Here is a 13,255-nt window from a genome sequence, read left to right as displayed (position 1 = left end):
TCCATTGAGCCTCACAGATTCAGATCTTCTTGCAATTAAATTTACACAACTCCTCTACTTACAAATCTTAGAGAATGTCTGATTCTGTCCTTTTATCTCTAGTGTAAATGCCAGATTTAAAAAGAATGTGCCCTTCACAACCGTTTATTTAGCAAATAGCTCATGGTTCACCACAGAATTAGGCGGTGCAGAGATGTGATGAAAATTCTTCCAACACTAACAAAAGATAACATAATTATTCTGATTTTTGTCCCAGCAGCAGAGAAATGGAACCACAGGGCGTGTTTATTTGTACAACAGGCCACATATTTCCTTGTTTAGGAAATTTAATGAAATCATAGTCTGACACTGAGACTGTATCAGAGATCTGTTTCAGTTTAGAATGATAACCACTTAGAATGATGCTGCTGGCCCCATGGGACCCTGTGCGTGTGTGTCCCCTCCCTATGTGGCAGCGGGGGGCTGAGCCATGGGGCTGGGAGAGCTGCCCCCCCAACCCCCTCATCCCCACATCCATAAGCAGAGCCCATCTCTCCTGAACCAGCCCATACATACCCCTTAGGTTGTGGCTGTGTGCTGCTGCACTGGCTTTGCTCTGCTCTGGCTGGTGAACGAGCTACACTGGCAAGTCAGACCCTGCAAGTATCTATTCACTTTGTCCACAGTTCTTTGTGAGCAAATGATTACCTTCCTGATTACCTTCCTCAGAGGGTACGTGCTCTGAGTATCTACAAACTAAAGTTTTCATCATACTGTAACCAGAAGGAATCAGAATACTCAGGGTGTTGGTGTGTTTGGGGCATCTCTTGATCGCTCTGGTGCATCCATTAACCTGCCATCTGTAACACAGACTGTCTGGCGCATTTACAGCACTTTTGGTTTTGATTAGTAATCTTATCTAAAGAAAAGGAGTGTGTCCTCCCTCCATTCCAGATGTTTTCCTTTATGCTTTTTGCCATCCTGCCTTATCCACAAGCCTTTTACCAGCAACAGGAGGAGCCAGTCCGATATTAATATAATCTCATTACCTGGAAGCCCCTGAAGCATGTTCAGACAAGCAAGTTCAAAATCCTGCATCACCTTCCAATAAGGCTGCTGTTTAATTTCAGAGATATTACAGGAAATATAGTGTCAGCATTTGAAATGAATGTAGTTTATCCACAGAGCTTTGACGAGGTCTAATTAGAAGCAATGTACCTCTATAGAAATTAATAACCTGCCCATTATTGGTTTTTTTACTATGAATGGAAGCAAAATTCTGAATGTTCAGTATTGGTGGATTTATATTTGTTTCTAAAATTAATTGGGGCTGATGTGGTTTACCAGAAAAATCTGGTTGAGGAAATGTTTTCAGATGTGCATTTACATTCAACTGTTAAGTGCAACCAAAAAGCATGTGTCGGTTGTGCATAATTGGAGTAAGTATTTTTTCAGGCTTCGTTCATTTGGCATTTAGGTTCCAATGCTGGATAAAATAATTTAAGAGCTGTTTGAGTATTTTGGACTGGAAAATCTTTATTTGTACAGGAAGCGTTCCTCAGTTATATGCAATGGCTGGACAAAAGTTGCAACACTGAATTGAAGTGACCGGGTCATTTGGGTCTTGTTGGAGGGGAAGTTATGGGGTTTTATTTAAATGTGGTTCATAAAAGAGTTGTGATTTGCATTCACAGTGAGCTAAACCGGTGCCAATTATTCACACTTTGAGTAAATATTTTTCCAGGTTTCATTCGTTTGGAACTGAGGTTAGAACATTCAGTGAAAATAATCAATGGTGTTTCTTCCTAAACCAGGCACCATGTGTGGGGGAGGTAGTAAGAAACGCACTAGAAGCCTGTGTTGGGTGTTGCAGGCAGTTTTTATGGTATATGCAAGAAATGCCAAGCCCCTCGGTAGGAAAGCAGCTGCAACACTGAGAAAAAACATCTGACACTTCGAGTTGGGGCCTGTTAATTTCTCAGCTGTAAATAGGTGCAGTAATTACTTCCAACCATCAGCAAACCATTTGCCCACTCTGCTAAACGGAGCTTCCATGACTCCGGTGGTGGGATGCACCGACGCAGCAATGACTACATCTGGCCATGGATGCACAAGGAGAGCTGAACCTGACTTCCTCCCATAAGCTGGGGAGCAGAAGTGGTGAGCAGGCCATGTGGGGACTCATTTCCTGCTTGAACAGCCCTCCCTGCTCCCACATCTGTTTCACATCTGCACAAAGGGTGGGCAGCAGGCTGTAGGCGGGGGGGATGTTCTGGGTCTGGACTCAGCTGGCATTTGATGTTGCAGTGGGTTAATAATTGTAAGGGATTTTCAAACTGGAGTGACTTATGTTAGTTACCTTACTAATTCACATAGCCTGTGTGCACATCTGTTCTTCGTATTATGATACCCCCCACTTTCTGTTGCATTGCCTTTCCTTCCTTCATGTTTTCACCATATCAGGATGAAAGTCAATCAGCATAAAACCTACATAAATATCTCAAGGGGTTTGGAAACATCAGGCTCAGTGCATCCAAGTTTATTCCAACATACTGGAATGGTCAGTCTAATGATGGTAACTTACAGAAGGAACCGTGGCAATTCTCTGAAGAAAATAATTCATAACATTTTTTTTCTCTGATATCAAATGATTTCAAAAGCTTGATTTTAACAGTGGTAAATTAATACATAACATTGCTATGAAGTCTTGCTTGCTGCTCCATGAGTTTCATTCAGCAGACACCACACTTGACCATGTTCACTTGTTAAAGTGAAATACCACAACTTCGGTATTTGTTATTTCAACATCACATCCATGGGACTGCTGTTCATAACTAGCCTTATACGTATTTATTGGGGTACTTTAAGTTGGGATCAATAGGTAATCAGAGCTTAAGAACTCCTGCTACACCCTAGGTATTTTAGAAGCTTTCCAATCGTACTGATCTTCTAGATCATGCTTACTTAAGTCAGCATTTTCAAAAACTCACCTAATTTAGTCATCTGCAGTGAAATTCTGCCTCATTCAATTTCGATTTCAGCCTTTCTATTTCACTGTACAGGATTACAATTTCACCTGTAGTCTGCATTTAGGCACCTGAGTTTGGGATCTGGTCTTTCAGACATGTCAAACACACCCCATTTCCACTCAAGTCAATAGATGCAATATATACGCAGCATTCCTGGCACCTGGATTGAATTTTGGATCTAACTCTGCAGACATTCCATAGAGATAAAGGTCTGCATCTGGCCAGAATTAACAGGAAGGGCTACATTCAAACACTGACCTTTGCATACTTTAAGCAGCTGCTCAAAGCTTAACAAATGACCATGTAGGGTTGCTCCCCTCTCCAAACTACCCCATACACTATTATTCCACTTATCTGCAACACCTCTGTCCCTTTGTTTTAAGCATTCTAACTTGTCCTCAGCTTGTGTATAGTACTGCTGCTACCAAAATCTCTCTGGCATATTCTGCCTTCAATTTCATGCATGCAAATGCCATTGGACTTCTTGCAGTGAAAAAGATCGACACAGTGACATGACCAATAGTAACTCCTTATTGTAACCTACACCAGGACTCCCTTTTTTTCCCTTTATCCTGACATAGCCCCTCTGTATTTTAAACATGCTTATTTTGGTTTACAGATACCAGAATTGCCAAGTCTAGTCTTTCGTTATGCTGCTGGAATTCATGAAGGTCTTTCAGATGTCTACTATGAGCTCTTACAATGCTAATGTAGGTGAACAGAAATCAGACTGTGCTATCCATACTGCCTCATCCAAGTAGAGCCTGGGAGGGAGAGCATAAACCCCATCTTGGAGTTAGGTTGATTAGCTTGATACCACGTTTGCTATTATAACACCTCAAGCAGTGAATGTGAAGTCAGTAAAACTTAGTACATAAATAAAAGCATCTGCTTCGTCCGCGACCCTTTCCAGGGTAAATGTCACCTTCTGATCAGCAGACCTGCAGACGGTTGTTCTGAGAAGTTCATGAATAGGGACAAGCCTTATTGATTTATCCAGTTATTTATTTATTTTGTGTCAGAGAAAGGCTTAGAAATATGGTGTCAAATGATACAAAATTGTCCACATGAACACTGAGCCACGCAAAGCCCCATCCTCTCCTTAATACTGTACAGTAGCTGTCAGTTACATTTAGAATAATGCTTCTATTCCAGTTTTCATAGAGAAGCTATATTACAGCAAATATTAGTGTTACTTTTAAGAATTATGCAGATCAGTTTCACTTCAATCTGTCCTTTTAAAAAATACTGATTTTTCAATTAGCTGCTTAAATACATTTGAAATTATTACAACAGAAGCCTGAAGGACAATTAAAAAAAATTAAATGTCTGCTTTCAATGCATGTAGTTTTCTACATAAACCCACAAGATTAACCCTAACACTCTAAGCATACTTTTTGGCACACACATAAAAATAATCACATAATGCATACCCAGATGCTTATTGGTGAACTATGCTTTTGAACAAGGGCTGTGATTCCAAAAAGCAGATAGATTCAGCTCCAGCCGTAATTGCTGCCTGACATGTCTGCCAGAGGTTAGCATCCCTTTCAGCTCCCCAGACTATCTCACCAGCTACCACACTGATACACCTCCTGAGGAGAGAAGAGATGCCCCATGTAGCTCTCCAACCTCTGGCAAGGAAGCAGAGCAGGCAGCCAGCACAAGGAGTTATAACCACTGGCAGCCAAGGCTAGTTCTCTCTAGAACTGCAAATCAGAGCCCTAACATAAAGCTCAGTCAGCTTGAATAAGCCTGCCACATATTAGTGCAAACCTACACTCTATGGCTTGCAGTGGCTTGAAAGGAAAAGCAAACCTTTAAAAAGTAAAGTGCAGCAAAAACATCTATGTAGAAACTGCCTTGAGTTTGTAAATCGATGAGTTCTGGATTAATAAAACTTGCTGACCAAGCCAGACTGTGACCCTCATCGTGCAGGGAAAAAAGTCTTTTGGAAATCGCACACTCATACTTTCTTAGGGTTGATTTCTTTCTGGCCATTTCTGATTTTCACGGCCTTTTTGGGGCCACTGACCAGCGGGTTGGTGTTCTTGGTCGATGGTTTTGGGGGTCCACTGTGAGCACTGCGTCCTGCATTCTGGTTCTTACTGCGGGCCGTTCGCAGCTTTTGTTCTTGCAGTCTCTGTTCCCACCTCTGTGGAAATGCAGAAGACAAAGAGGCTGAGTTAGTCATCAATAACGTTAATCATAAATAATTATGTCTTAATCAACACTAGCCTGAACCTCTGATAATCACGCTGGGTTTAACAGGTTTGTGCTCTGTCCTGCAGGGTTGTTGATGTCAAGTATGTAACGGCTGTCTGCAGCGAGAACCTGCCCATGATCCTGGGTGGGAGAACTTCCACGAGGCCAGATGATGAAAATGACAACTGCACATCAGGGAAGTCTGTAGAAAGCAGGCTATCCTTTCATAACACATATTTAAACACACAGCTACAATGGAAGGTGGCATTTATTCCAGTTCTGCTTTTCCCTGGGGTAGAAAGGACTGGGCATGAAAGATCTTATGTTATGGACAGACAATGGAGATGACCACTGAGATCACAGCGTTCAGGTTTGCAATGGAATGGTTGTGAATGATGCACCTGCAGCTTTACTCAGCAGAGTCCATGTAGATACTTGGAAAAACAATCAGAACCCTGAGCCCACCAAAGAGAACAGCTGTCAGGTTTCCAAACCCAGAAGTGCAGGGACAGGAAGCAGGTTTTTACAGAGACATTAGGTGGCTGGGTGGTCCAAAATATGGAGAGATCCACAACACCGCAGCAGAGACTGCAGTCTTTCACCTCTAGGAACTGAAATACTTTAAGGAAAGCAAGGTAGATAGTAGAACATGGGAAGGGTCACCTCTCCCCTCTATTAATGAACTTTCTCTTCTGGAACTCACAAAGGCTTTGCCCAGTGATCAGAGCAAGAGAAGTGCTCTCCAGCTTTCCTACTTAGCATCTCTGGGAAATTCCCTACTTCCTATCTCTGCACTGACCCTGTTGCAACTCAGACTCTTGTCCTGGCTAGAGGAGAGACCAGCCATGTTGTGGTTATGTTAACAACTGTCTTCTGTGGTCCACAGACAGCTCAAAGCATTCATTTTAAGTGGTAACTCACGATAAAAGTTGGATGCGAGTCTTCAGAGATGAATGGCGGGTGTTGAAACGAAGCCACTGTGATACCTGGCTCCATACTGGCTATCTTTGTGTGGTCAGGGTCAGTATATGCATCTTCATAAAACAAGAACTATCAGCAGGCATTTAGGTGTGTCCTACTCAAACATGTAAAAATGAGGATTTAATTCCTTAAGCTACTAATATCAGAAATGCTTTGAGAAGCATTTTGTTTGGCAGACATGCGTCTATTTGACAGCCTGGAAATGAATGTTCGAACTACCTCCAAGACGCAATTAGAGATGACAAAGTGGTGTGAAGAGGCCACTAAAACACACTGTGTGCCAGTAACAGGCCATTAAGTTGACAGCTAAGGGATTGCAGAAGTCCGAGTCATAAGGCAGTATTCTCCTAAATCCCACGTGGCATCATCTCCAATTGCACTTTCATTTTTTAACGGTTTAAAGCAAGGGGTTTTTTTTACATACAGGTTTTACATGAGAAAGTGAGGAGAAAAAGGAATGACATAAGCATCAAATACAATTTCCTGCAAGAAGTGGGTCTGTGATCCAGAAGTTTCTACTGACGGATACCTGTACCTTTGTTCCTCCTCTTTATCAACTGCCAGTCAGCTTATAACTAAAATAAAAATACATGTTTGTCCTTAATGCTCTGAAACCTTTTCCAAATTCCAGAAATAACCTTCTTCCATCTCTAAAAGCGTGAGGAAGAGACAGACATTGTCTTGATCCATCCTTTCTTTCCATTATATAGAGGAGTTTACAAGCAGGGAGTTATAGTAAACACTATCCTGAAGCCCCCAAAAGCAGGGGCATCTGCTGCTCCTGCCTCCCAGGTCTCTATACCATAGACTTTTCCTTTCAGTGTTCCCTGAAACCAGTGAGGGGATGCCCAATACTTTCAGTGGGTCTTCAGTGGGAAGTAGATGGTGAGAAATCTCTCTCTCCAGCCTGCAATCTTTCATGCAGCAAAGCCCGTTTATCCACAGCAGTTGTTTAACTTCCTCTCTTATCTAATGTGGCCTATGCACTCACCTGCACCTCACCTATCTGAGTTACCTGCCTTAGTAGTGATATGAAAGAAATTCGCTATTGTAATAAGCCCGAGTTCACACAAAGATCATCCAACCATCCTACTTAGGGACAGTTTGCAGATAAAATAGAAATAAAACTTTAGAGACCCTAAAATGCAAGACTAAAATGTTCAGATTTTCACTTACACTTACATGTAACTATGAGGTATGAAAGTGTTGAAGTGAAAATAACAATACCCACGGGTGTTAGAGGTATCTGAAAGCCAAGCAGGTTATTCAGTGCTAAAGTAGAACAAAGGTGTTTAACTTTTTATCCAGAACATGAACATTCTTCCCTTTGGTTGTATTTACCTTAAATCTTTTGTTCAGTTGATCCTTCCATTTTTCCACTAGGCAGCCATCGAGAAGCATCAACCTGAAGATTAAGAAATAAACACTAGTTACAGGTATTTCTGATTTTGATTCCTGAGATGTCGTTCCAGATGATTTAACACAGGCTGAGGCTGAAATGCACCAGCAGGTACTGGCACTGGTGGTTTCTGTGTATGGGATGGCAGGCAGAAAAATGCTTTTCTCTGCCCCTAAATACTCTCCAGTGGATTCCTACATGCTGATACTGACACTGCTGAACTCCTACTCTAAACTCCGTAACAAAAAGTGGTGGGTTAAGTAACATCCATGAAACTAAATGTATATGTACACATATTTTTTACTGATGCCCACTATATGTTTGTGTGTGTGTTTGTGTGCAGAGAGTAGCTAAAACTAATGTATTTTACTTCTGAATGCAGAAAAATGCTGTTTCACACGCACCAGTTACTACAGCTCAGCTGACGAATGCTGAAACATTATCTGATCACTTACTATCATCTCAATTTCTACTTATAAACACATGAGAAGTTAAACATAGAAATACATGCAGGAATATATACAGTATTATATATTTCCTACATGTAACTACTTAATTAGTGCTTTGAAGTGAATTTTGGGCAGTAGTATTTGCCTATTTTTGCCAGTTTGGCTAGCTCCTGCATGAAAATACTGAGTCTAAGTGTCATGAAATGAAGAAAACAAGAATGTAACTATTAAATGTATATGCATTAAACAGCTTCTAAAAGAGTTTATTCTAAAGCAGCCTGATGTCACACCTTCTAAGTCCCAACCTAGAAACAACTGTTTTATTGCACAGGGATGATGAAGAGATCAGAGAATTAACATATAGGATTAAAGCTAAGGCCACATCGTGATGGATAAAACCACAGCACAGTGTACATATGATGCAGCTTCTGTTCAGGTCAAATTGTTGGGTGAGACCCTAACCTTATTGACAGGCAATGGGTTTTTTGCCATTGACTTTGGTGGAGATACAGCTTCCACTCATTTTGCTTCTGGCATTTTAAAAAGCTGCTGTAACTCAAAACCTCCTGTTTGCGTGCCACCGAGTTCAACAGGAAACACATACAAAAGTTTCTGTTTCTTTTTCGAATCCCTTTCAGTACACTATATGAAATTAAAAACCTCAGTGACCTTTAAAAAAAATCACAAAATGTTTTGTGAATGGTGTGTTTTTCCATCGTAATGGAGAAGCAGATTGCCATCTTTCACTTCTGAAATCATCCCTTTCTGACAACCTTCTGAGAGCCTTCTCCAACAAACCTCTGCAGCTCAGTGCTCTTCAATCACAGTCTTGGTCTTTCTGCATGACTCAGAGCATAGAGTCCCAGACTGGTTTGGGTTGGAAGGGACCTTAAAGCCCCTCCAGCTCCAACCCCTGCCCCGGGCAGGGACACCTTCCACTAGAGCAGGTTGCTCCAAGCGCCTGTGTCCAACCTGGCCTTGAACACTGCCAGGGATGGGGCAGCCACAACAAAGCCTATACCCTCAAAACGGCTAACACAAGTAGAAGGCTCTAAATTAGTCTTTGTGAAACACTTCTAGACCTGGAGAGGCAAAGTGCTGTGTGATATTACAATACTGTGCTTGTTAGCTCACAAAAAGAAGTTAAGGTAATAAGGTATCAGACGGCAACTTTTAGAAACACCCATGAAATGCTTTTAAAATATCAAGATAAAACTCATTGAAAATAGGGGTATGGCCCATCAAGTTCTGCACATAGATGTTCTATGGTCCTTACAAGTGCACATGATCAATTTACAGCCACATCCCTGTATGCAAAACCAGCCTGCATCCTTTACAAACAGCCTCTGACGCACAGCTCACAGGCACATGGACCCACCATGCCACAACCTGTCCTGCTGGTGTCTGTTGCTGCAGCTACGCTCGGGGTGCTAACGGGGATGGGATGACCCCTTCTGCCTCAAAGGCCCAGAGAGAGAAGGGAGCTGTGATTCATCTCTCCCTCCCCTCCAGACCAGCACACTGGATTTCCTCCCGTGCCCGGGGCCAGGCTGACTGCCAGATGAAAGGTCTGCTAAAGTTCTGTTTTGTCTTTTAACCACACAGCAGCACTGGCAAGCTGCTCTGGGAGTATTTACTTTTCATCTGCCATCCGGAAGCTGGAGCTCCAATGGCTGCAGTTTTGGCTGGTCCCGGTACAGCTGTGGGATCAGAAACATCCCACTGATGGCACTGGTCCACGTTATGGATAGGCTGGTGGAGAAGGCCTGGCTCTCCAGCAGCTCTGTGGACAGGAGATGAGTATCATCTCCTGTCCCCTTCTTTGTGGTCAGTGAGGCAGAACTACATCTTCCACGTGCTTTAGCCAACATGGAGCACCATCTCCAACCACCATCGAGCCTGTAGCCCATGAAGCAGCTCATACCTATGGGAAGTGGTCCTGGAAAAATGCTCCCAAACAGCTGGAGATGCCTGAAGTGCTGCACAATGCATTAAGCAATATGCCATCAGCACCTAATGCCACCAGGGTTTGTGCTCCATGAGTCTTACAAACAACATGAAAAAAGTTGATTGCAAAAGTAATTGAAACATGTAGGGGTGTGTGTGGGTCATGCTAAGAAAAACTATCAACAAAACAGGCTCCTGATGAGGAAGGGAGCTTTGCTGGTCCCACTTCCCACCCATCACTACAACCCTTCCCTGCACCACGTAACCAGGGCTCACCTTGAGCGCCATTCATAGCACATGATGAGAACATCCTGCTTCGGCTGAAGAGGCGGGCACTGGCAGGAGGAATTTGTAATAAGAGGCACTTGGGACAGAGGAATCGGTGTTGAAGACTTCAGTATGTCTTTGACTTCAACCACAGTGGTTATTTCATTGCAGTTCCCTCTTTCTACACTTTTTACTTTGGCGTGAATGACTGCAATTAGAAAAGGAGAAGCGTGAGAACAACGAACGGTCTTAGGAAATCAAACACATCTCAGAATTAAACAAAACTGATTCAATTGGAAGCTGTTGTTTTGGCTGTGAACCTACAACTGCTTCATGTGTGGGCACGTACAGTGGCTTAGAATAACAGAGGCCTGATCCCAATTTGGTTTTCAGTAGGACTGTTGACAACTGTGAAGTTAAACATGTGCTTAAATCTCTGCCAGATCAGGCCAAGTGATCTCTCCTGGAATCACACACACAAACAGCTCCTTTGACTCAGACTTGAGGAAACCCTTGCATAAATAAGACCCATTCTATAGCCACATCTGGCTATTTCCAATTAAGTAACGGATAATTTATCCCACAAATAGTGTGAATTAAGTGTTTTCAATAATAAAATAATTTTTCCTGTAGGTTACATTCAGGAACTAAAGTCTTTTCTTAGATATAAGAAAGAAAGGAAGGTTTGAAACAAGTAGTCAAAAACTAAGAAGTTTAGGAATGTTGTAATGTGCTCAGTCTATACTTCTTTTTCGGATTATTCATCAATAGCAAGATCTTCATATAAAGCAGACTCTGAAACAGGTTCCTCTGAACACACAAATATTCATATTTTCACATTTTATTGAGGAAAACTGCGTATCTGTGTGGATGCGAGCAGGAGAAACTCTGTAGATTGCTCTGAGGATGATCCCTGGCTAAGTTTGTACCTCTGAACCCTGGCGGTACCTACCACTGCAGCATTTCACCCCCTCTCTCTTCTTACAAGTTCCAAATCAGAGAAACGAAGCATAATTTTTACATGAAGAACTCTAGGTCCTAGAAAATATCAGAATAGGAAGGGTCCTATGAAGGACCTTTCTCTATGAAGGGTCCTATGATCACAGAGCTCTTCAGTGAAAGAAGCACGAGCAGCGTATGTACCACAGGGTGATGCTGTCTCTGGCAGCCACCAGGTCAAAAGCCTTCACATGGATCTCCCAATGTTTGGAATAAACTTTATGTGTAGAAAACAGGAGGCCGGCAATTTAAATGCAGCCTGAGGTTTTTGGGCTAACTTTATCAGGACATGTGTAGCAGCCACAAAACACACAAGGGATTTCAGTTTTGGAGACTTCGCAACCCATTTGCAAGTCTGACTGAAACCAAGTTCTGACCAGCTGGAAACACTGTTTGGCTGTATATATTATTTTAAAGGATTTCAGGGAAGAAAACCCTGATTTTATTTAGAATTTGCTCTGCCTTGTCTCTCAATTCATTTTCCATATGAGCATGTTTTCAGGAGGATGAATAAAAACCCAAAAGCTTTCTCAAAAGCAAACTCTTGATTTCACAAATTCAATAGAATTAGATTTTGGACCCCAGCCTACAGTTTTTATTCAAGGAACACTAACACCTGTATTTCATTTCAGAATACTCATTTAGTATCACTGCTTTCTCATCTTTCAGACCAGGGTGGAAATTCATTGTCCTGCCTGAACATACCTCTATCTTGTACTGAGATAGATTAAGGAATAAGAAGAATATATGATATAAAAGCACCAAAATGCCGTAACAAAAAAGCATACAATGATCTCAGCTAGATGTTCGGTCTGACTTTTTCCCACCAAACTGGGGCTTGGATCTTGGGGTTTTTTTCCTATGCTAACAAAGAAGTAACTACAAACTTACTTTCATTTGCTCTCAGACAAAGAGGAATTGAATGGATATAATCACCCTGTTGCAGAAGAACTGAATAAATCCCTTGAAGGAATGACTGTCATCTGAGAAAAAGCCCATAAAGTGCAAAAGACCATGATACTGCATATTAATTCATAGCTAATAGGGGTTTTCTATTGACGTTACAGCCATTTAATCTTGTATCTACCTAATCTTAATCTGAGTTCTTCCTGACTCCCATCAGAAAAACGGGGGCAGGGGAGGAAGGGAGAACAGGGCTGAATACTTACTTGTATTGCCAATACATCATGCAACGTATGATAAAACTATCAGCCAACTCCTCGCTGGATGGTGCAAATTGTCCCTGAATTCAACTAATGTCTGACAATTCCACACCAGATTAAACTCTGGCTAGTAATGAAATTACTATCTGAATTTCTAAGTAGTAACTTTTTACCTTGCCTCTTCTTCGTTCACATTTACAAGTTTTATTCAGGTGACAAACCTCTGTCTATTCCACCTGCTGGATGAAAACAGGAGCAGCAGCGAGCACCCTTTCTGCAGAGCGACCTGGTGATGCACATTACCAACAGCTGCTTTGACCAGAAACACACCATCACCTGCGCCGCGACTGCCACTGCCTGCACGGGTGTGCACAGTGATGGGGTTTGGGAGAAGAGGGCTTAGGTGTCCTCAGCCAAAAACCCGCTTGGAAAGGCTGCGGTGGGACAGTGACGGGGCCTGGACACACAGGGAGCTGCCTAACTCGCGGGGGGCACAGGGAGCGGTGGGATGGGCAAAGAGAAACATTCCCCCCCCCTCCCATGCACTTACTGTAGCTGTAGTTCTTGGCCAAGTAAGTCGACAGCGTTGGCTTTATCTTTTTGCACCTGCATCGGTCTTCAAAGGAAAAGAAAAGGAAACGGTTGAGGGGTATCAGAGGGGGCTTGGCGCCGGGGAGGGGAGCTGGGGGGTGCCTGAGGCTCACCCTGGCCGCGGCTCCTGCAGTCGGGCTCCGGGGGTCTCTCGGGCACCAGCACGCCCTGCGTGAAGTCTGTCCACTTCACATCTGCGAACAGAGGAAGGAAAGCTGTCGGGGACAGTCCCCCGGGGCAGGGTTC

General features: G+C 42.8%; 1 protein-coding gene across 1 annotated transcript; it reads right to left on the bottom strand.

Moving 5' to 3' along the window:
• Nucleotides 1–4,974: 4,974 nt before the first annotated feature.
• On the bottom strand, nucleotides 4,975–13,203 carry SFRP4 (secreted frizzled-related protein 4; the record flags this gene model as incomplete). The annotated part of the gene is made up of 5 exons (XM_010015623.1): nucleotides 4,975–5,163; nucleotides 7,536–7,599; nucleotides 10,266–10,464; nucleotides 12,969–13,034; nucleotides 13,123–13,203. Coding segments are annotated over 5 exons (599 nt in total), but the record flags the coding sequence as incomplete, so codon positions are not given.
• Nucleotides 13,204–13,255: the final 52 nt, after the last annotated feature.

This window comes from Nestor notabilis, unplaced genomic scaffold (assembly GCF_000696875.1).
Source record: "Nestor notabilis isolate BGI_N333 unplaced genomic scaffold, ASM69687v1 scaffold21075, whole genome shotgun sequence".
In the NCBI taxonomy this organism is placed as follows: Eukaryota; Metazoa; Chordata; class Aves; order Psittaciformes; family Psittacidae; genus Nestor; species Nestor notabilis.
The sequence above is the reverse complement of the archived record's forward strand: the minus strand, read 5'-3'. Positions and strand labels throughout refer to the sequence as shown.